This window comes from Hyla sarda, unplaced genomic scaffold, assembly GCF_029499605.1.
Source record: "Hyla sarda isolate aHylSar1 unplaced genomic scaffold, aHylSar1.hap1 scaffold_165, whole genome shotgun sequence".
In the NCBI taxonomy this organism is placed as follows: domain Eukaryota; kingdom Metazoa; phylum Chordata; class Amphibia; order Anura; family Hylidae; genus Hyla; species Hyla sarda.
In genome coordinates, this window is record NW_026608288.1 from 223,504 (window position 1) to 247,821 (window position 24,318).

At 44.9% G+C, this 24,318-nt stretch overlaps 1 protein-coding gene and 1 long non-coding RNA gene across 5 annotated transcripts in view; one reads left to right on the forward strand and one right to left on the reverse strand.

Annotated features, from left to right (window-relative positions):
- The window catches only part of LOC130311606 (uncharacterized), a 40,316-nt gene extending 22,360 nt beyond the window's left edge, over positions 1–17,956 (reverse strand). Inside the window, exon 1 of the long non-coding RNA XR_008859926.1 lies at positions 17,832–17,956. This is a non-coding gene — a long non-coding RNA (uncharacterized LOC130311606). The remainder of the gene's footprint in view (positions 1–17,831) is intronic.
- LOC130311602 (fibropellin-1-like) overlaps positions 17,926–24,318 on the forward strand; it is a 49,362-nt gene continuing 42,969 nt past the window's right edge. For all 4 annotated transcript variants that reach the window (XR_008859924.1, XM_056552495.1, XM_056552496.1 and 1 more), the window contains exons 1-2: positions 17,926–18,114; positions 21,160–21,217. Coding sequence is in view for 3 of the 4 variants with exons in the window: in XM_056552495.1 (XP_056408470.1) it covers positions 17,926–18,114; positions 21,160–21,217 (247 nt within the window). In the remaining variant the exon portion in view is untranslated. The remainder of the gene's footprint in view (positions 18,115–21,159; positions 21,218–24,318) is intronic.

Sequence of the window (24,318 nt, forward strand, 5' to 3'; positions counted from 1 at the left end):
GTGTGTGCCTCCTATGAGATAACAATGATCAGTATAAGAGATCAGTGTGTGCAGTGTTATAGCCTCCTATGGGATAACAATTATCATTGTAAGAGATCAGTGTGCGCAGTGTTATACTGATCATTGTTATCCCATAGGAGACTATAAGAGATCAGTGTGTGCAGTGTTATAGCCCCCTATGGGATAACAATTATCAGTATACAAGATTAGTGTGTGCAGTGTTATAGCCTCCTATTGGATAACAATGATCAGTGTAAGAGATCAGTGTGTGCAGTGTTTTAGCCTCCTTTGGGAAAACAATGATCAGTATAAGAGATCAGTGTTTGCAGTGTTTTAGCCTCCTATGGGATAACAATGACCAGTATAAGAGACCAGTGTGTGCAGTGTTATAGTCTCCTATGGGATAACAATCATCAGTGTAAGACATCAGTGTGTGCAGTGTTTTAGCCTAGTATGGGATAACAATGATCAGTATTAGAGATCAGTGTGTGCAGTGTTATAGCCCCCTATGGGATTACAATGAACAGTGTAAGAGATCAGTGTGTGCAGTGTTATAGTCTCCTTTGTGATAAAAATGTTCAGTATAACAGATCAGTGTGTGCAGTTTTATAGCCTCCTATGGGGTAACAATGATCAGTGTAAGAGATCAGTGTATGCAGTGTTATAGCCTCCTATGGGATAACAATGATCAGTATTAGAGATCAGTGTATGCAGTGTTATATAGTGTTGAGCGGCATAGGCCATATTCGAATTCGCGAATATTCGCGAATATATGGACGAATATTCGTCATATATTCGCGAATATTCGCATATTCGTTATATCCTCGTTGTATTTTCGCATATGCCAAAATTCGCGTATGCGAAAATTAACATATGTGAAAATTAGCATATACAAAATTCGCATATGCGAATATTCGCACGCCAGTCTCGCACAGTAGTATTACAGCCTTCTTTACACCACACAAGCTGGAAGCAGAGAAAGGTGATCACTGTGATGTGTACTGTGAAGAAAAAAAAACCAAAAAAAGAAACGAATATTCGTAATTACGAATATGTAGCGCTATATTCGAGAAATTAGCGAATTCACGAACATGCGATATTCGCGAATAATATTCGAATTGCGAATATTCGCGAGCAACACTAGTGTTATAGTCCCCTAAGGGATTACAATGATCAGTGTAAGAGATCAGTGTGTGCAGTGTTATAGCCCCCTATGGGATAACAATGATCAATGTAAGAGATCAGGGTGTGCAGTATTATAGCCTCCTATGGGATAACAATGATCAGTGTAAGAGATCAGTGTGTGCAGTGTTATAGCCTCCTATGGGATAAGAATGATCAGTGTAAGAGATTAGTGTGTGCAGTGTTATAGCCTTCTATGGGATAACAATGATCAGTATAAGAGATCAGTGTGTGCAGTGTTATAGCCTCGTATGGTATAACAATGATCAGTATAAGAGATCAGTGTGTGCAGTGTAATAGTCCCCTATGGGATGACAATTGTCAGTGTAAGAGATCAGTGTGTGCAGTGTTATAGCCCCCTATGGGATAACAATTATCAGTATTCAAGATCAGTGTGTGCAGTGTTATAGCCTCCTATGGGATAATAATGATCAGTATAAGAGATCAGTGTGTGCAGTGTTATAGCCTCCTATGGGATAACAATGATCAGTGTAAGAGATCAGTGTGTGCAGTGTTATAGCCTCCTGTGGGATACCAATGATCAGTGTAAGAGATCAGTGTGTGCAGTGTTATAGATTTCTTTGGGATAACAATGATCAGTATAAGAGATCAGTGTGTGCAGTGTTATAGCCTCGTATGGTATAACAATGATCAGTATAAGAGATCAGTGTGTGCAGTGTAATAGTCCCCTATGGGATAACAATTATCAGTATACAAGATCAGTGTGTGCAGTGTTATAGCCTCCTGTTGGATAACAATGATCAGTGTAAGAGATCAGTGTGTGCAGTATTATACTCTCCTATGGGATAACAATGATCAGTATAAGAGATCAGTGTGTGCAGTGTTATAGCCTCCTATGGGATAATAATGATCAGTGTAAGAGATCAGTGTGTGCAGTGTTATAGCCCCCTATGGGATAACAATTATCAGTATACAAGATCAGTGTGTGCAGTGTTATAGCCTCCTATGGGATAACAATGATCAGTATAAGAGATCAGTGTAAGCATTGTTATAGCCTCCTATGGGATAACAATGATCAGTATAAGAGATCAGTGTGTGCAGTGTTATAGCCTCCTGTGGGATAACAATGATCGGTGTAAGAGATCAGTGTGTGAAGTGTTATAGCCTCCTGTGGGATAACAATGATCAGTGTAAGAGATCAGTGTGTGCAGTGTTATAGTCTCCTATGGGATAACAATGATCAGTATAAGAGATCAGTTTGTGCAGTGTTATAGCCTCATATGGGATAACAATGATCAGTAGAAGAGATCAGTGTGTGCAGTGTTATAGTCTCCTATGGGATAACAATTATCAGTATAAGAGATCAGTGTGTGCAGTGTTATAGTCCCCTGTGGTATAACAATGATCAGTGTAAGAGATCAGTGTGTGCAGTGTTATAGCCCCCTATGGGTTAACAATTATCAGTATACGAGATCAGTGTGTGCAGTGTTACAGCCTCCTATGGGATAACAATGATCAGAATAAGAGATCAGTGTGTGCAGTGTTATAGCCTCCTATGATATAACAATGATCAGTATAAGAGATCAGTCTGCGCAGTGTTATAGTCTTCTATGGGATAACAATGATCAATATAAGAGATCAGTTTGTGCAGTGTTATAGTCCCCTATGGGATAACAATGATCAGTATAAGAGATCAGTGTGCGCAGTGTTATAGTCTTCTATGGGATAGCAATGATCAGTAGAAGAGATCAGTGTGTGCAGTGTTATAGTCCCCTATGGGATAACAATGATCAGTGTAAGAGATCAGTGTGTGCAGTGTTATAGCCCCCTATGGGATAACAATTATTAGTATACGAGATCAGTGTGTGCAGTGTTATAGCCCCATATGGGATAACAATGATCAGTGTAAGAGATCAGTGTGTGCAGTGTTATAGCCCTCTATGGGATAACAATTATCAGTATACAAGATCAGTGTGTGCAGTGTTATAGCCTCCTATGGGATAACAATGATCAGTATAAGAGATCAGTTTGTGCAGTGCTATAGTCTTCCATGAGATAACAATGATCAGTATAAGAGATCAGTGTGTGCAGTGTTATAGCCCCCTATGGGATTACAATGATCAGTATAAGAGATCAGTGTGTGCAGTGTTATAGCCTCCTATGAGATAACAATGATCAGTATAAGAGATCAGTTTGTGCAGTGTTATAGTCCCCTATGGGATAACAATGATCAGTGTAAGAGATCAGTGTGTGCAGTGTTATAGCCTCCTATGGGATAACAATTATCAGTATACGAGATCAGTGTGTGCAGTGTTATAGCCTACTATGGGATAACAATGATCAGTGTAAGAGATCAGTGTGTGCAGTGTTATACTGATCATTGTTATCCCATAGGAGACTATAACACTGCACACACTGATCTTACGCTGATCATTGTTACCCCATAGAAGACTATAACACTGCGCTCACTGATCTCTTATACTGATCATTGTTATCCCATAGGAGACTATAAGAGATCAGTGTGTGCAGTGTTATAGCCCCCTATGGGATAACAATTATCAGTATACAAGATCAGTGTGTGCAGTGTTATAGCCTCCTATGGGATAACAATGATCAGTGTAAGAGATCAGTGTGTGCAGTGTTATAGCCCCTTATGGGATTTCAATGATCATTGTAAGAGATCCGTGTGTGCAGTGTTATACTGATCATTGTTATCCCATAGGAGCCTATAAGAGATCAGTGTGTGCAGTGTTATAGCCCCCTATGGGATAACAATGATCAGTATAAGAGATCAGTGTGTGCAGTGTTATAGCCTCCTATGATATAACAATGATCAGTATAAGAGATCAGTTTGTGCAGTGCTATAGTCTTCTATGGGATAACAATTATCAGTATACGAGATCAGTGTGTGCAGTGGTATAGCCTCCTATGGGATAACAATGATCAGTGTAAAAGATCATTGTGTGCAGTTTTATAGCCTCCTATGGGATTACAATGATCAGTGTAAGAGATCAGTGTGTGCCTCCTATGAGATAACAATGATCAGTATAAGAGATCAGTGTGTGCAGTGTTATAGCCTCCTATGGGATAACAATGATCGGTGTAAGAGATCAGTGTGTGCAGTGTTATAGCCTACTATGGGATAACAATGATCAGTATAAGAGATCAGTGTGTGCAGTGTTATAGCCCCCTATGGGATAACAATTATTAGTATACGAGATCAGTGTGTGCAGTGTTATAGCCCCATATGGGATAACAATGATCAGTGTAAGAGATCAGTGTGTGCAGTGTTATAGCCTCATATGGGATAACAATGATCAGTAGAAGAGATCAGTGTGTGCAGTGTTATAGTCTCCTATGGGATAACAATTATCAGTATAAGAGATCAGTGTGTGCAGTGTTATAGCCTCCTATGATATAACAATGATCAGTATAAGAGATCAGTTTGTGCAGTGCTATAGTCTTCTATGGGATAACAATGATCAGTATAAGAGATCAGTGTGTGCAGTGTTATAGTCCCCTATGGGATAACAATGATCAGTATAAGAGATCAGTGTGTGCAGTGTTATAGCCCCCTATGGGATTACAATGATCAGTGTAAGAGATCAGTGTGTGTCTCCTATGAGATAACAATGATCAGTATAAGAGATCAGTGTGTGCAGTGTTATAGTCCCCTATGGGATAACAATGATCAGTGTAAGAGATCAGTGTGTGCAGTGTTATAGCCTCCTATGATATAACAATGATCAATATAAGAGATCAGTGTTCGCAGTGTTATAGTCTTCTATGGGGATAACAATGATCAATATAAGAGATCAGTTTGTGCAGTGCTATAGTCTTCTATGGGATAACAATGATCAGTGTAAGAGATCAGTGTGTGCAGTGTTATAGCCTACTATGGGATAACAATGATCAGTATAAGAGATCAGTGTGTGCAGTGTTATAGCCTCTTATGGGATAACAATGATCAGTGTAAGAGATCAGTGTGTGCAATGTTATACTGATCATTGTTATCCCATAGGAGACTATAACACTGCACACACTGATCTCTTATACTGATCATTGTTATATCATAGGAGGCTATAACACTGCACAAACTGATCTCTTACACTGATCATTGTTATCCCATAGGAGACTATAAGAGATCAGTGTGTGCAGTGTTATAGCCTCCTATGGGATAAAAATGATCAGTGTAAGAGATCAGTGTGTGCAGTGTTATAGCCCCCTATGGGATAACAATTATCAGTCTACAAGATCAGTGTGTGCAGTGTTATAGCCTCCTATGGGATAACAATGATCAGTGTAAGAGATCAGTGTGTGCAGTGTTATAGCCCCCTATGGGATAACAATGATCAGTATAAGAGATCAGTGTGTGCAGTGTTATAGCCTCCTATGATATAACAATGATCAGTATAAGAGATCAGTTTGTGCAGTGCTATAGTCTTCTATGGGATAACAATGATCAGTATAAGAGATCAGTGTGTGCAGTGTTATAGTCCCCTATGGGATAACAATGATCAGTATAAGAGATCAGTGTGTGCAGTGGTATAGCCTCCTATGGGATAACAATGATCAGTGTAAGAGATCAGTGTGTGCAGTGTTATAGCCTCCTATGATATAACAATGATCAGTATAAGAGATCAGTTTGTGCAGTGCTATAGTCCCCTATGGGATAACAATGATCAGTGTAAGAGATCAGTGTGTGCAGTGTTATAGCCTCCTATGGGATAACAATGATCAGTATAAGAGATCAGTGTGTGCAGTGTTATAGCCTCCTATGGGATAACAATGATCAGTGTAAGAGATCAGTGTGTGCAGTGTTATACTGATCATTGTTATCCCATAGGAGACTATAACACTGCACACACTGATCTCTTACGCTGATCATTGTTATATCTTAGGAGGCTATAACACTGCACACACTGATCTCTTACACTGATCATTGTTAACCCATAGGAGACTATAAGAGATCAGTGTGTGCAGTGTTATAGCCCCCTATGGGATAACAATTATCAGTATACAAGATCAGTGTGTGCAGTGTTATAACCTCCTATGGGATAACAATGATCAGTGTAAGAGATCAGTGTGTGCAGTGTTATAGCCCCCTATGGGATTACAATGATCATTGTAAGAGATCAGTGTGTGCAGTGTTATACTGATCATTGTTATCCCATAGGAGACTATAAGAGATCACTGTGTGCAGTGTTATAGCCCCGTATGGGATAACAATTATCAGTATAAGAGATCAGTGTGTGCAGTGTTATAGCCCCATATGGGATAACAATGATCAGTGTAAGAGATCAGTGTGTGCAGTGTTATAGCCTCATATGGGATAACAATGATCAGTAGAAGAGATCAGTGTGTGCAGTGTTATAGTCCCTATGGGATAACAATGATCAGTGTAAGAGATCAGTGTGTGCAGTGTTATAGCCCCCTATGGGATAACAATTATCAGTATACGAGATCAGTGTGTGCAGTGTTATAGCCCCATATGGGATAACAATGATCAGTGTAAGAGATCAGTATTTGCAGTGTTATAGCCTCATATGGGATAACAATGATAAGTAGAAGAGATCAGTGTGTGCAGTGTTATAGTCCCCTATGGGATAACAATTATCAGTATACGAGATCAGTGTGTGCAGTGTTATAGTCCCCTATGGGATAACAATTATCAGTATACGAGATCAGTGTGTGCAGTGTTATCAGTGTGTGCAGTGTTATAGCCTCCTATGATATAACAATGATCAGTATAAGAGATCAGTGTGCGCAGTGTTATAGTCTTCTATGGGATAACAATGATCAATATAAGAGATCAGTTTGTGCAGTGCTATGGTCTTCTATGGGATAATAATGATCAGTATAAGAGATCAGTGTGTGCAGTGTTATAGTCCCCTATGGGATAACAATGATCAGTATAAGAGATCAGTGTGTGCAGTGTTATAGCCCCCTATGGGATTACAATGATCAGTGTAAGAGATCAGTGTGTGCCTCCAGTAAGATAACACTGATCAGTGTAAGAGATCAGTGTGTGCCTCCTATGAGATAACAATGATCAGTATAAGAGATCAGTGTGTGCAGTGTTCTAGCCTCATATGGGATAAGAATGATCAGTATAAGAGATCAGTGTGTGCAGTGTTATAGTCCCATATGGGATAACAATGATCAGTGTAAGAGATCAGTGTGTGCCTCCTATGAGATAACAATGATCAGTATAAGAGATCAGTGTGTGCAGTGTTATAGTCCCCTATGGGATAACAATGATCAGTGTAAGAGATCTGTGTGTGTGCAGTGTTATACTGATCATTGTTATCCCATAGGAGACTATAAGAGATCAGTGTGTGCAGTTTTATAGCCCCGTATGGGATAACAATTATCAGTATACGCGATCAGTGTGTGCAGTGTTAAAGTCCCTATGGGATAACAATGATCAGTGTAAGAGATCAGTGTGTGCAGTGTTATAGCCCCCTATGGGATAACAATTATCAGTATACGAGATCAGTGTGTGCAGTGTTATAGCCTCATATGGGATAACAATGATCAGTAGAAGAGATCAGTGTGTGCAGTGTTATAGTCTCCTATGGGATAACAATTATCAGTATACGAGATCAGTGTGTGCAGTGTTATAGCCCTCTATGGGATAACAATTATCAGTATACGAGATCAGTGTGTGCAGTGTTATAGCCTCCTATGGGATAACAATGATCAGTAAAAGAGATCAGTGTGTGCAGTGTTATAGCCTCCTATGATATAACAATGATCAGTATAAGAGATCAGTGTGCGCAGTGTTATAGTCTTCTATGGGATAACAATGATCAATATAAGAGATCAGTTTGTGCAGTGCTATAGTCTATGGGATAATAATGATCAGTATAAGAGATCAGTGTGTGCAGTGTTATAGTCCCCTATGGGATAACAATGATCAGTGTAAGAGATCAGTGTGTGCAGTGTTATAGCCTCATATGGGATAAGAATGATCAGTATAAGAGATCAGTGTGTGCAGTGTTATAGTCCCATATGGGATAACAATGATCAGTGTAAGAGATCAGTGTGTGCCTCCTATGAGATAACAATGATCAGTATAAGAGATCAGTGTGTGCAGTGTTATAGCCTCCTATGGGATAACAATTATCATTGTAAGAGATCAGTGTGCGCAGTGTTATACTGATCATTGTTATCCCATAGGAGACTATAAGAGATCAGTGTGTGCAGTGTTATAGCCCCCTATGGGATAACAATTATCAGTATACAAGATTAGTGTGTGCAGTGTTATAGCCTCCTATTGGATAACAATGATCAGTGTAAGAGATCAGTGTGTGCAGTGTTTTAGCCTCCTTTGGGAAAACAATGATCAGTATAAGAGATCAGTGTTTGCAGTGTTTTAGCCTCCTATGGGATAACAATGACCAGTATAAGAGACCAGTGTGTGCAGTGTTATAGTCTCCTATGGGATAACAATCATCAGTGTAAGACATCAGTGTGTGCAGTGTTTTAGCCTAGTATGGGATAACAATGATCAGTATTAGAGATCAGTGTGTGCAGTGTTATAGCCCCCTATGGGATTACAATGAACAGTGTAAGAGATCAGTGTGTGCAGTGTTATAGTCTCCTTTGTGATAAAAATGTTCAGTATAACAGATCAGTGTGTGCAGTTTTATAGCCTCCTATGGGGTAACAATGATCAGTGTAAGAGATCAGTGTATGCAGTGTTATAGCCTCCTATGGGATAACAATGATCAGTATTAGAGATCAGTGTATGCAGTGTTATATAGTGTTGAGCGGCATAGGCCATATTCGAATTCGCGAATATTCGCGAATATATGGACGAATATTCGTCATATATTCGCGAATATTCGCATATTCGTTATATCCTCGTTGTATTTTCGCATATGCCAAAATTCGCGTATGCGAAAATTAACATATGTGAAAATTAGCATATACAAAATTCGCATATGCGAATATTCGCACGCCAGTCTCGCACAGTAGTATTACAGCCTTCTTTACACCACACAAGCTGGAAGCAGAGAAAGGTGATCACTGTGATGTGTACTGTGAAGAAAAAAAAACCAAAAAAAGAAACGAATATTCGTAATTACGAATATGTAGCGCTATATTCGAGAAATTAGCGAATTCGCGAACATGCGATATTCGCGAATAATATTCGAATTGCGAATATTCGCGAGCAACACTAGTGTTATAGTCCCCTAAGGGATTACAATGATCAGTGTAAGAGATCAGTGTGTGCAGTGTTATAGTCTCCTATGGGATAACAATGTTCAGTATAAGAGAAGTGTGTGCAGTGTTATAGCCTCATATGGGGTAACAATGATCAGTGTAAGAGATCAGTGTGTTCAGTGTTATAGTCTCCTAAGGGATAACAATGATCAGTATAAGAGATCAGTGTGTGCAGTGTTTTAGTCCCCTTTGGGATAACAATGATCAGTGTAAGAGATCAGTGTGTGCAGTGTTATAGCCCCCTATGGGATAACAATGATCAATGTAAGAGATCAGGGTGTGCAGTATTATAGCCTCGTATGGTATAACAATGATCAGTATAAGAGATCAGTGTGTGCAGTGTTATAGCCTCGTATGGTATAACAATGATCAGTATAAGAGATCAGTGTGTGCAGTGTAATAGTCCCCTATGGGATAACAATGATCAGTATAAGAGATCAGTGTGTGCAGTGTTTTAGTCCCCTATGGGATGACAATTGTCAGTGTAAGAGATCAGTGTGTGCAGTGTTATAGCCTCCTATGGGATAACAATGATCAGTATAAGAGATCAGTGTGTGCAGTGTTATAGCCCCCTATGGGATAACAATTATCAGTATTCAAGATCAGTGTGTGCAGTGTTATAGCCTCCTATGGGATAATAATGATCAGTATAAGAGATCAGTGTGTGCAGTGTTATAGTCTCCTATGGGATAACAATGATCAGTGTAAGAGATCAGTGTGTGCAGTGTTATAGCCTCCTGTGGGATACCAATGATCAGTGTAAGAGATCAGTGTGTGCAGTGTTATAGCCTTCTTTGGGATAACAATGATCAGTATAAGAGATCAGTGTGTGCAGTGTTATAGCCTCGTATGGTATAACAATGATCAGTATAAGAGATCAGTGTGTGCAGTGTAATAGTCCCCTATGGGATAACAATTATCAGTATACGAGATCAGTGTGTGCAGTGTTATCAGTGTGTGCAGTGTTATAGCCTCCTATGATATAACAATGATCAGTATAAGAGATCAGTGTGTGCAGTGTTTTAGCCTCCTTTGGAATAACAATGATCAGTATAAGATCAGTGTGTGCACTGTTATAGTCTCCTATGGGATAACAATGATCAGTATAAGAGATCAGTGTGTGCAGTGTTTTAGCCTCCTTTGGAATAACAATGATCAGTATAAGATCAGTGTGTGCACTGTTATAGTCTCCTATGGGATAACAATGATCAGTATAAGAGATCAGTGTGTGCAGTGTTTTAGCCTCCTTTGGAATAACAATGATCAGTATAAGATCAGTGTGTGCACTGTTATAGTCTCCTATGGGATAACAATGATCAGTATAAGAGATCAGTTTGTGCAGTGTTATAGCCTCATATGGGATAACAATGATCAGTAGAAGAGATCAGTGTGTGCAGTGTTATAGTCTCCTATGGGATAACAATTATCAGTATACGAGATCAGTGTGTGCAGTGTTATAGTCCCCTGTGGGATAACAATGATCAGTGTAAGAGATCAGTGTGTGCAGTGTTATAGCCCCCTATGGGATAACAATTATCAGTATACGAGATCAGTGTGTGCAGTGTTACAGCCTCCTATGGGATAACAATGATCAGAATAAGAGATCAGTGTGTGCAGTGTTATAGCCTCCTATGATATAACAATGATCAGTATAAGAGATCAGTGTGTGCAGTGTTATAGTCCCCTATGGGATAACAATGATCAATGTAAGAGATCAGTGTGTGCCTCCTATGAGATAACAATGACCAGTATAAGAGATCAGTGTGTGCAGTGTTATAGTCCCCTATGGGATAACAATGATCAGTGTAAGAGATCAGTGTGTGCAGTGTTATAGCCTCCTATGGGATAACAATTATCAGTATACAAGATCAGTGTGTGCAGTGGTATATCCTCCTATGGGATAACAATGATCAGTGTAAGAGATCAGTGTGTGCAGTGTTATAGCCTCCTATGGGATAACAATGATCAGTGTATTAGATCAGTGTGCGCAGTGTTATAGGCTTCTATGGGATAACAATGAACAATATAAGAAATCAGAGTGTGCAGTGTTATAGCCTCCTATGGGATAACAATGATCAGTGTAAGAGATTAGTGTGTGCAGTGTCATACTCTCCTATGGGATAACAATGATCAGTGTAAGAGATCAGTGTGTGCAGTGTTATAGCCCCCTATGGGATTACAATGATCAGTGTAAGAGATCAGTGTGTGCAGTGTTATACTGATCATTGTTATCCCATATGAGGCTATAACACTGCACACACTGATCTCTTGCACTGATCATTGTTATCTCATAGAAGACTATAACACTGAACACACTGATCTCTTATACTGATCATTGTTATTCCAAAGGAGGCTAAAACACTGCACACACTGATCTCTTATACTGATCATTGTTATCCCATAGGAGGCTATTATACTGCACACACTGATCTCATACACTGATCATTGTTATCCCATAGGAGGCTATAACACTGCACACACTGATCTCTTATACTGATCATTGTTATTCCACAGGAGGCTATAACACTGCACAAACTGATCTCTTACACTGATCATTGTTATCCCATAGGAGACTATAAGAGATCAGTGTGTGCAGTGTTATAGCCCCCTATGGGATAGCAATTATCAGTATACAAGATCAGTGTGTGCAGTGTTATAGCCTCCTATGGGATAACAATGATCAGTGTAAGAGATCAGTGTGTGCAGTGTTATAGCCCCCTATGGGATTACAATGATCAGTGTAAGATATCAGTGTGTGCAGTATTATACTGATCATTGTTATCCCATAGGAGACTATAAGAGATCAGTGTGTGCAGTGTTATAGCCCCCTATGGGATAACAATTATCAGTATACAAGATCAGTGTGTGCAGTGTTATAGCCTCCTATTGGATAACAATGATCAGTGTAAGAGATCAGTGTGTGCAGTGTTATACTCTCCTATGGGATAACAATGATCAGTATAAGAGTTAAGTGTGTGCAGTGCTATAGTCTCCTATGGGATAACAATGATCAGTATAAGAGATCAGTGTGTGCAGTGTTTTAGCCTCCTTTGAGATAACAATGATCAGTATAAGAGATCAATGTGTGCAGTGTTTTCGCCTCCTATGGGATAACAATGACCAGTATAAGAGATCAGTGTGTGCAGTGTTATAGCCCCCTATGGGATTACAATGATCAGTGTAAGATATCAGTGTGTGCAGTGTTATACTGATCATTGTTATCCCATAGGAGACTATAAGAGATCAGTGTGTGCAGTGTTATAGCCCCCTATGGGATAACAATTATCAGTATACAAGATCAGTGTGTGCAGTGTTATAGCCTCCTATTGGATAACAATGATCAGTGTAAGAGATCAGTGTGTGCAGTGTTATACTCTCCTATGGGATAACAATGATCAGTATAAGAGATCAATATGTGCAGTGTTTTCGCCTCCTATGGGATAACAATGACCAGTATAAGAGATCAGTGTGTGGAGTCAGTGTTATAGTCTCCTATGGGATAACAATGATCAGTATTAGAGATTAGTGTGTGGGAGCTATAACACTGCAAAAAAAGTGAAAAAAGTTAATAAATGTGATGTAACCCTTTCCCTAATAAAAGTCCAAATCACCCCCCCCCCCCTTTCCCCATTAAAAAAAAACCCCATGTAAATAAAAATAAATATAAACGTATGTGATATCGCCGCGTGTGTAAATGTCTGAACTATAAAATTATATAATTCATTAAACCGCACGGTCAATAAGGTATTTTTGGACAGTTTTATATCATGAAAAAATTAATAAAAAGCGATCAAAAAGTCCGATCAATACAAAAATGTTACCGATAAAAATGTCAGATCACGGCGCAAAAAGTGAGCCCCCATATCGCCCAGTACGCAGTACAATAAAAAGTTATAGGGGTCAGAAGATGACAATTTTAAACATATATATTTTTCTGCATGTAGTTATGATTTTTTACAGAAGTGCGAGAAAATCACCTATATAAGTCGGGAATCCGTATAATCGTATGGACCTACAGAATAAAGAGAAGGTGTCATTTATACCGAAATATGCACTGCGTAGAAACGGAAGCCCCCAAAAGTTACAAAATGACATTTTTTCTTCAATTTCGTAGCACAATGAATTTTTTTTTCCGTTTCGCCCTAGATTTTTGGGTAAAATGACTGATGTCACTGAAAGTAGAATTGGTGGCGCAAAAAATAAGCCATAATATGGATTTTTAGGTGCAAAATTGAAAGCGTTTTGATTTTTAAAAGGTAAAGAGGAAAACACGAAAGTGCAAAAACGGAAAACCCCCGGTCCTTAAGGGGTTAAGGTTAAAATGGTCGAGCTGGGTGAGTGAGATGAGGGTGAAGGGTGTCATGGCTGCCGGTCACCATGGCGATGCTGTGTAATTCATTTTATACCTATTTGGGGGATTTTATTTGTTGTGTCTGTGAGAGGAGGAGGAGGGGCGGACATGTACGAGCGGGAACCGGATCCTGAGGGCCACAACATCATCCCGCAACAAAAATATAGGGCCCCCGGGGGCCACAATCCTGAGGAGGCGGAGAAGAACATGTAGTAGATGTGACCTGCAGTCCTATGTAACACCACAGATAACAGTGATAACTCTCTGAGTACAGATAATGTATAGATGTGACCTGCAGTCCTATGTAACACCACAGATAACACAGTGATAACGCTCTGAGTACAGATAATGTATAGATGTGACCTGCAGTCCTATGTAACACCACAGATAACAGTGATAACTCTCTGAGTACAGATAATGTATAGATGTGACCTGCAGTCCTATGTAACACCACAGATAACACAGTGATAACTCTCTGAGTACAGATAATGTATAGATGTGACCTGCAGTCCTATGTAACACCACAGATAACACAGTGATAACTCTCTGAGTACAGATAATGTATAGATGTGACCTGCAGTCCTATGTAACACCACAGATAACAGTGATAACTCTCTGAGTACAGATAATGTATAGATGTGACCTGCAGTCCTATGTAACACCACAGATAACAGTGATAACCCTCTGAGTACAGATAATGTATAGATGTGACCTGCAGTCCTATGTAACACCATAGATAACACAGTGATAACTCTCTGAGTACAGATAATGTATAGATGTGACCTGCAGTCCTATGTAACACCACAGATAACACAGTGATAACTCTCTGAGTACAGATAATGTATAAATGTGACCTGCAGTCCTATGTAACACCACAGATAACACAGTGATAACTCTCTGAGTACAGATAATGTATAGATGTCCCCTGCAGTCCTATGTAACACCACAGATAACAGTGATAACTCTCTGAGTACAGATAATGTATAGATGTGACCTGCAGTCCTATGTAACACCACAGATAACAGTGATAACTCTCTGAGTACAGATAATGTAGTAGATGTGACCTGCAGTCCTATGTAACACCACAGATAACACAGTGATAACTCTCTGAGTACAGATAATGTATAGATGTGACCTGCAGTCCTATGTAACACCACAGATAACAGTGATAACTCTCTGAGTACAGATAATGTATAGATGTGACCCGCAGTCCTATGTAACACCACATATAACACAGTGATAACTCTCTGAGTACAGATAATGTATAGATGTGACCTGCAGTCCTATGTAACACCACAGATAACAGTGATAACTCTGAGTACAGATAATGTATAGATGTGACCTGCAGTCCTATGTAACACCACAGATAACAGTGATAACTCTCTGAGTACAGATAATGTATAGATATGACCTGCAGTCCTATGTAACACCACAGATAACACAGTGATAACTCTGTGTACAGATAATGTATAGATGTGACCTGCAGTCCTATGTAACACCACAGATAACACAGTGATAACTCTCTGAGTACAGATAATGTATAGATGTGACCTGCAGTCCTATGTAACACCACAGATAACAGTGATAACTCTCTGAGTACAGATAATGTATAGATGTGACCTGCAGTCCTATGTAACACCACAGATAACAGTGATAACTCTCTGAGTACAGATAATGTATAGATGTGTCCTGCAGTCCTATGTAACACCACAGATAACACAGTGATAACTCTCTGAGTACAGATAATGTATAGATGTCACCTGCAGTCCTATGTAACACCACAGATAACACAGTGATAACTCTCTGAGTACAGATAATGTATAGATGTGACCTGCAGTCCTATGTAACACCACAGATAACAGTGATAACTCTCTGAATACAGATAATGTATAGATGTGATCTGCAGTCCTATGTAACACCACAGATAACACAGTGATAACTCTCTGAGTACAGATAATGTATAGATGTGACCTGCAGTCCTATGTAACACCACAGATAACAGTGATAACTCTCTGGGTACAGATAATGTAGTAGATGTGACCTGCAGTCCTATGTAACACCACAGATAACACAGTGATAACTCTCTGAGTACAGATAATGTGTAGATGTGACCTGCAGTCCTATGTAACACCACAGATAACAGTGATAACTCTCTGAGTACAGATAATGTATAGATGTGACCTGCAGTCCTATGTAACACCACAGATAACACAGTGATAACTCTGAGTACAGATAATGTATAGATGTGACCTGCAGTCCTATGTAACACCACAGATAACACAGTGATAACTCTCTGAGTACAGATAATGTATAGATGTGACCTGCAGTCCTATGTAACACCACAGATAACACAGTGATAACTCTCTGAGTACAGATAATGTAGTAGATGTGACCTGCAGTCCTATGTAACACCACAGATAACACAGTGATAACTCTCTGAGTACAGATAATGTAGTAGATGTGACCTGCAGTCCTATGTAACACCACAGATAACACAGTGATAACTCTCTGAGTACAGATAATGTATAGATGTGACCTGCAGTCCTATGTAACATACAGATAACAGTGATAACTCTCTGAGTACAGATAATGTATAAATGGGACCTGCAGTCCTATGTAACACCACAGATAACAGTGATAACTCTCTGAGCACAGATAATGTATAGATGTGACCTGCAGTCCTATGTAACACCACAGATAACAGTGATAACTCTCTGAGTACAGATAATGTATAGATGTGACCTGCAGTCCTATGTAACACCACAGATAACACAGTGATAACTATCTGAGTACAGATAATGTATAGATGTGACCTGCAGTCCTATGTAACACCACAGATAACAGTGATAACTCTGAGTACAGATAATGTATAGATGTGACCTGCAGTCCTAGGTAACACCACAGATAACACAGTGATAACTCTCTGAGTACAGATAATGTATAGATGTGACCTGCAGTCCTATGTAACACCACAGATAACACAGTGATAACTCTGAGTACAGATAATGTATAGATGTGACCTGCAGTCCTATGTAACACCACAGATAACAGTGATAACTCTCTGAGTACAGATAATGTATAGATGTGACCTGCAGTCCTATGTAACACCACAGATAACAGTGATAACTCTCTGAGTACAGATAATGTATAGATGTGACCTGCAGTCCTATGTAACATACAGATAACACAGTGTGATATTGCACTGAGCTGTACCCCATAACACACTCAGCTCTGCTCCATCTCCCGTCCCCCTCACATAATTAGAACCTTCTGGGACCCCTCTCCGCTCTCCTCTCCTCCTCTCCTCTCCTCTCTCTCTCCTCTATCCTCCTCTCCTCTCCCCTCTATCCTCTCCTACCCTCTCTCCTCTCCTCCTCCTCTCCTCCCCTCTCTCCTCCTCCTCTCCTCTCCTCTCCTCCTCTCTCCTCCCTCCCCTCTCCTCTCTCCTCTCTCCCCTCTCTCCTCCCTCCCCTCTCTCCTCTCTCCCCTCTCTCCTCTCCTCCTCCTCCTCTCTCCCCTCTCTCCTCTCCTCCTCCTCTCCCCTCTATCCTCTCCTCACTCCTCTCCTCTCCTCCCCTCCCCTCTTCTCCTCCCGTCTCCTCCTCCTCCTCTCTCTCCTCTCCCCTCTCCTCCCCTCTCCCCTCTCCTCCCCTCTCTCCTCTCCTCCTCCCCTCTCCTCCTCCTCCCCTCTATCCTCTCCTCCTCCTCCCCTCTATCCTCTCCTCCTCCTCTCTCCTCTCCCCCCTCTCCTCTCCCCTCTCCCCTCCTCCCGTCTCCTCCTTCCCTTGGGGCCATTTATTCCCTGGGAAGAAGCTTTAGGAAATTCTCAGCCGGGAAGAAGTGTCAGGACTTGTTCTCTGGGGCCCCTGAGCCGGGCCCTCCCTGTCTGTACACTGAAGGAGCTCTGACCGGTCAGTACATTCCCTCCTCTGACCCTCACACCTGGTTGTGTCCCCCAGGGGCCCCTCCTCTGACCCTCATACCTGGTTGTGTCCCCCAGGGGCCCCTCCTCTGACCCTCATACCTGGTTGTGTCCCCCAGGGGCCCCTCCTCTGACCCTCATACCTGGTTGTGTCCCCCAGGGGCCCTCCTCTGACCCTCATACCTGGTTGTGTCCCCCAGGGGCCCTGCTCAGACCCTCATTGATTTTCTCCTGGATCCTGTAGGATCCCCCGTTATGGATCCAGTGATCTGACAGGATGAGATCCTCCAGGACGATGGCTCCTCTGCTCCTCCTCCTCCTCCTGGGATCTTCTGCCCCCAGTGATCCACTGACCGCTCCTCAGGACCCGATCCCCGCAGATTCCCAAGGATCCATAACAAAGGTGGAGGGGGCCGAGCCGGGGACTGTGGGGACCATGACTGAGGGATCTACAGCGGGGCGGCCGGTGAGTAGAATCACAATGCAGAGGATATGAGGGGTTAATGTCCTATAACTGGTGACAGATTTATTATGGCCCCAATGTTCACACTAAGGGGAGATTTATCAAAACCCGCGCAGAGGAAAAGTTTCTGAGTTGCCCATAGCAACCAATCAGATCGCTGCTTTCATTTTTAAAAAGGCCTCTGCAAAATGAAAGCAGCGATCTGATTGGTTGCTATGGGCAACTCAGAAACTTTTCCTCTGCACAGGTTTTGATAAATCTCCCCCTAAGTGTCTATAGGACCAGGCTCCTCCCATCAAAGATGGCCGTACACATATATAGTAATGGCGCAGACCATGTGATGGGGCACGTCTGTGCTGTATGAGGTATATATAGTAATGGCGCAGACCATGTGATGGGGGCACGGCTGTGCTGTATGGAGTGTATATAGTAATGGTGCGGACCATGTGATGGGGGCACGGCTGTGCTGTATGGGGTATATATAGTAATGGCGCAGACCATGTGATGGGGGCACGGCTGTGCTGTATGAGCTGTATATAGTAATGGCGCAGAGCATGTGATGGGGCACGGCTGTGCTGTATGGGGTATATATAGTAATGGTGCAGACCGTGTGATGGGGCACGGCTGTGCTGTATGGAGTGTATATAGTAATGGTGCAGACCATGTGATGGGGGCACGGCTGTGCTGTATGGAGTGTATATAGTAATGGTGTGGACCATGTGATGGGGGCACGGCTGTGCTGTATGGGGTATATATAGTAATGGTGCAGACCGTGTGATGGGGCACGGCTGTGCTGTATGGGGTATATATATAGTAATGGTGCAGACCATGTGATGGGGTACGGCTGTGCTGTATGAGGTATATATAGTAATGGCGCAGACCATGTGATGGGGGCACGGCTGTGCTGTATGGAGTGTATATAGTAATGGTGCGGACCATGTGATGGGGGCACGGCTGTGCTGTATGGGGTATATATAGTAATGGCGCAGACCATGTGATGGGGGCACGGCTGTGCTGTATGAGCTGTATATAGTAATGGCGCAGAGCATGTGATGGGGCACGGCTGTGCTGTATGGGGTATATATAGTAATGGTGCAGACCGTGTGATGGGGCACGGCTGTGCTGTATGGAGTGTATATAGTAATGGTGCAGACCATGTGATGGGGGCACGGCTGTGCTGTATGGAGTGTATATAGTAATGGTGTGGACCATGTGATGGGGGCACGGCTGTGCTGTATGGGGTATATATAGTAATGGTGCAGACCGTGTGATGGGGCACGGCTGTGCTGTATGGGGTATATATAGTAATGGTGCAGACCATGTGATGGGGTACGGCTGTGCTGTATGGGGTATATATAGTAATGGTGCAGACTATGTGATGGGGGCACGGCTGTGCTGTATGGGGTATATATAGTAATGGTGCGGACCGTGTGATGGGGGCACGGCTGTGCTGTATGAGGTATATATAGTAATGGTGCAGACCGTGTGATGGGGGCACGGCTGTGCTGTATGAGGTATATATAGTAATGGTGCAGACCATGTGATGGGGCACGGCTGTGCTGTATGGGGTATATATAGTAATGGTGCAGACCATGTGATGGGGGCACGGCTGTGCTGTATGGGGTATATATAGTAATGGCGCAGACCATGTGATGGGGTACGGCTGTGCTGTATGAGGTATATATAGTAATGGTGCAGACCATGTGATGGGGCACGGCTGTGCTGTATGGGGTATATATAGTAATGGCGCAGACCATGTGATGGGGGCACGGCTGTGCTGTATGGGGTATATATAATAATGGTGCGGACCATGTGATGGGGGCACGGCTGTGCTGTATGGGTATATATAATAATGGTGCGGACCATGTGATGGGGGCACGGCTGTGCTGTATGGGGTATATATAGTAATGGTGCAGACCATGTGATGGGGGCACGGCTGTGCTGTATGGGGTATATATAGTAATGGCGCAGACCATGTGATGGGGGCACGGCTGTGCTGTATGGGGTATATATAGTAATGGCGCAGACCATGTGATGGGGCACGGCTGTGCTGTATGGGGTATATATAATAATGGTGCGGACCATGTGATGGGGGCACGGCTGTGCTGTATGGGTATATATAATAATGGTGCGGACCATGTGATGGGGTACGGCTGTGCTGTATGGGGTATATATAGTAATGGTGCGGACCATGTGATGGGGGCACGGCTGTGCTGTATGGGTATATATAATAATGGTGCGGACCATGTGATGGGGGCACGGCTGTGCTGTATGGGGTATATATAGTAATGGTGCAGACCATGTGATGGGGGCACGGCTGTGCTGTATGGGGTATATATAGTAATGGCGCAGACCATGTGATGGGGGCACGGCTGTGCTGTATGGGGTATATATAGTAATGGCGCGGACCGTGTGATGGGGCACGGCTGTGCTGTATGGGGTATATATAGTAATGTTGCGGACCATGTGATGGGGCACGGCTGTGCTGTATGGGGTATATATAGTAATGGTGCGGACCATGTGATGGGGGCACGGCTGTGCTGTATGGGGTATATATAGTAATGGTGCGGACCATGTGATGGGGGCACGGCTGTGCTGTATGGGGTATATATAGTAATGGCGCAGACCATGTGATGGGGGCACGGCTGTGCTGTATGGGGTATATATAGTAATGGTGCAGACCATGTGATGGGGGCACGGCTGTGCTGTATGGGGTATATATAGTAATGGCGCAGACCATGTGATGGGGGCACGGCTGTGCTGTATGGGGTATATATAGTAATGTTGCGGACCATGTGATGGGGCACGGCTGTGCTGTATGGGGTATATATAGTAATGGCGCGGACCATGTGATGGGGGCACGGCTGTGCTGTATGGGGTATATATAGTAATGGTGCGGACCATGTGATGGCGGCACGGCTGTGCTGTATGGGGTATATATAGTAATGGCGCAGACCATGTGATGGGGGCACGGCTGTGCTCTGGTCACAGTGATTATATGATCAGCAGATTCACCTGTTTATGTTCTTTATTTGCTTTCTCTTTCAGGTTTCAGGTGACCTCAGTACCAGCCCCTCAGGGAAAAGCACCGACCACCTCCCAGGAGGTAAGTACCCCTCTGTCCTCCTCCAGACCCCTCTGTCCTCCTTCAGACCCCTCTGTTCCCCTTTTCCTCCATACTCCTCTATCTTCCTCCTCCAGACTCCTCTGCCCCTTCCTCCTCCTCCTCCTCCAGACTCCTCTGTCCCCTTCCTCCTCCAGACTCCTCTGTCCCCTTCCTCCAGACTCCTCTGTCCCCTTCCTCCAGACTCCTCTGTCCCCTTCCTCCTCCTCCTCCAGACTCCTCTGTCCCCTTCCTCCTCCTCCTCCAGACTCCTCTGTCCCCTTCCTCCTCCTCCTCCAGACTCCTCTGTCCCCTTCCTCCTCCTCCTCCAGACTCCTCTGTCCCCTTCCTCCTCCTCCTCCAGACTCCTCTGTCCCCTCCTCCTCCTCCAGACTCCTCTGCCCCTTCCTCCTCCTCCTCCTCCAGACTCCTCTGTCCCCTTCCTCCTCCAGACTCCTCTGTCCCCTTCCTCCAGACTCCTCTGTCCCCTTCCTCCTCCTCCTCCAGACTCCTCTGTCCCCTTCCTCCTCCTCCTCCAGACTCCTCTGTCCCCTTCCTCCTCCTCCTCCAGACTCCTCTGTCCCCTTCCTCCTCCTCCTCCAGACTCCTCTGTCCCCTTCCTCCTCCTCCTCCAGACTCCTCTGTCCCCTTCCTCCTCCTCCTCCAGACTCCTCTGTCCCCTCCTCCTCCTCCAGACTCCTCTGTCCCTTCCTCCTCCTCCAGACTCCTCTGTCCCCTCCTCCAGACTCCTCTGTCCCCTCCTCCAGACTCCTCTGTCCCCTTCCTCCTCCAGACTCCTCTGTCCCTTCCTCCTCCTCCAGACTCCTCTGTCCCCTCCTCCAGACTCCTCTGTCCCCTTCCTCCTCCAGACTCCTCTGTCCCCTTCCTCCTCCAGACTCCTCTGTCCCCTTCCTCCTCCAGACTCCTCTGTCCCCTTCCTCCTCCAGACTCCTCTGTCCCCTTCCTCCTCCTCCAGGCTCCTCTGTCCCCTTCCTCCTCCTCCAGGCTCCTCTGTCCCCTTCCTCCTCCTCCAGGCTCCTCTGTCCCCTTCCTCCTCCTCCAGGCTCCTCTGTCCCCTTCCTCCTCCTCCAGGCTCCTCTGTCCCCTTCCTCCTCCTCCTCCTCCAGGCTCCTCTGTCCCCTTCCTCCTCCTCCTCCTCCAGGCTCCTCTGTCCCCTTCCTCCTCCAGGCTCCTCTGTCCCCTTCCTCCTCCAGGCTCCTCTGTCCCCTTCCTCCTCCAGGCTCCTCTGTCCCCTTCCTCCTCCAGGCTCCTCTGTCCCCTTCCTCCTCCAGGCTCCTCTGTCCCCTTCCTCCTCCAGGCTCCTCTGTCCCCTTCCTCCTCCAGGCTCCTCTGTCCCCTTCCTCCTCCAGGCTCCTCTGTCCCCTTCCTCCTCCAGACTCCTCTGTCCCCCTCCTCCTCCAGACTCCTCTGTCCCCTTCCTCCTCCTCCTCCTCCAGACTCCTCTGTCCCCTTCCTCCTCCTCCTCCTCCAGACTCCTCTGTCCCCTTCCTCCTCCTCCTCCTCCAGACTCCTCTGTCCCCTTCCTCCTCCTCCTCCTCCAGACTCCTCTGTCCCCTTCCTCCTCCTCCTCCTCCAGACTCCTCTGTCCCCTTCCTCCTCCTCCTCCTCCAGACTCCTCTGTCCCCTTCCTCCTCCTCCTCCAGACTCCTCTGTCCCCTTCCTCCTCCTCCTCCAGACTCCTCTGTCCCCTTCCTCCTCCTCCTCCAGACTCCTCTGTCCCCTTCCTCCTCCTCCTCCAGACTCCTCTGTCCCCTTCCTCCTCCTCCTCCAGACTCCTCTGTCCCCTTCCTCCTCCTCCTCCAGACTCCTCTGTCCCCTTCATCCCCCTCCTCCAGACTCCTCTCTCCCCTTCATCCCCCTCCTCCAGACTCCTCTGTCCCCTTCATCCTCCTCCTCCAGACTCCTCTGTCCCCTTCCTCCTCCTCCTCCAGACTCCTCTGTCCCCTTCCTCCTCCTCCTCCAGACTCCTCTGTCCCCTTCATCCTCCTCCTCCAGACTCCTCTGTCCCCTTCCTCCTCCAGACTCCTCTGTCCCCTTCATCCTCCTCCTCCAGACTCCTCTGTCCCCTTCATCCTCCTCCTCCAGACTCCTCTGTCCCCTCCTCCAGACTCCTCTGTCCCCTTCATCCCCCTCCTCCAGACTCCTCTGTCCCCTTCATCCTCCTCCTCCAGGCTCCTCTGTCCCCTTCCTCCTCCTCCAGACTCCTCTGTCCCCTTCCTCCTCCTCCAGACTCCTCTGTCCCCTTCCTCCTCCTCCAGGCTCCTCTGTCCCCTTCCTCCTCCTCCAGGCTCCTCTGTCCCCTTCCTCCTCCTCCAGGCTCCTCTGTCCCCTTCCTCCTCCTCCAGGCTCCTCTGTCCCCTTCCTCCTCCTCCAGGCTCCTCTGTCCCCTTCCTCCTCCTCCAGGCTCCTCTGTCCCCTTCCTCCTCCTCCAGGCTCCTCTGTCCCCTTCCTCCTCCTCCAGGCTCCTCTGTCCCCTTCCTCCTCCAGGCTCCTCTGTCCCCTTCCTCCTCCAGGCTCCTCTGTCCCCTTCCTCCTCCAGGCTCCTCTGTCCCCTTCCTCCTCCAGGCTCCTCTGTCCCTTCCTCCTCCAGGCTCCTCTGTCCCCTTCCTCCTCCAGGCTCCTCTGTCCCCTTCCTCCTCCAGGCTCCTCTGTCCCCTTCCTCCTCCAGGCTCCTCTGTCCCCTTCCTCCTCCAGACTCCTCTGTCCCCTTCCTCCTCCAGACTCCTCTGTCCCCCTCCTCCTCCAGACTCCTCTGTCCCCTTCCTCCTCCAGACTCCTCTGTCCCCCTCCTCCTCCAGACTCCTCTGTCCTCCTCCTCCTCCAGACTCCTCTGTCCCCTTCCTCCTCCTCCTCCAGACTCCTCTGTCCCCTTCCTCCTCCTCCTCCAGACTCCTCTGTCCCCTTCCTCCTCCTCCTCCAGACTCCTCTGTCCCCTTCCTCCTCCTCCTCCTCCAGACTCCTCTGTCCCCTTCCTCCTCCTCCTCCAGACTCCTCTGTCCCCTTCCTCCTCCTCCTCCTCCAGACTCCTGTCCCCTTCCTCCTCCTCCTCCTCCAGACTCCTCTGTCCCCTTCCTCCTCCTCCT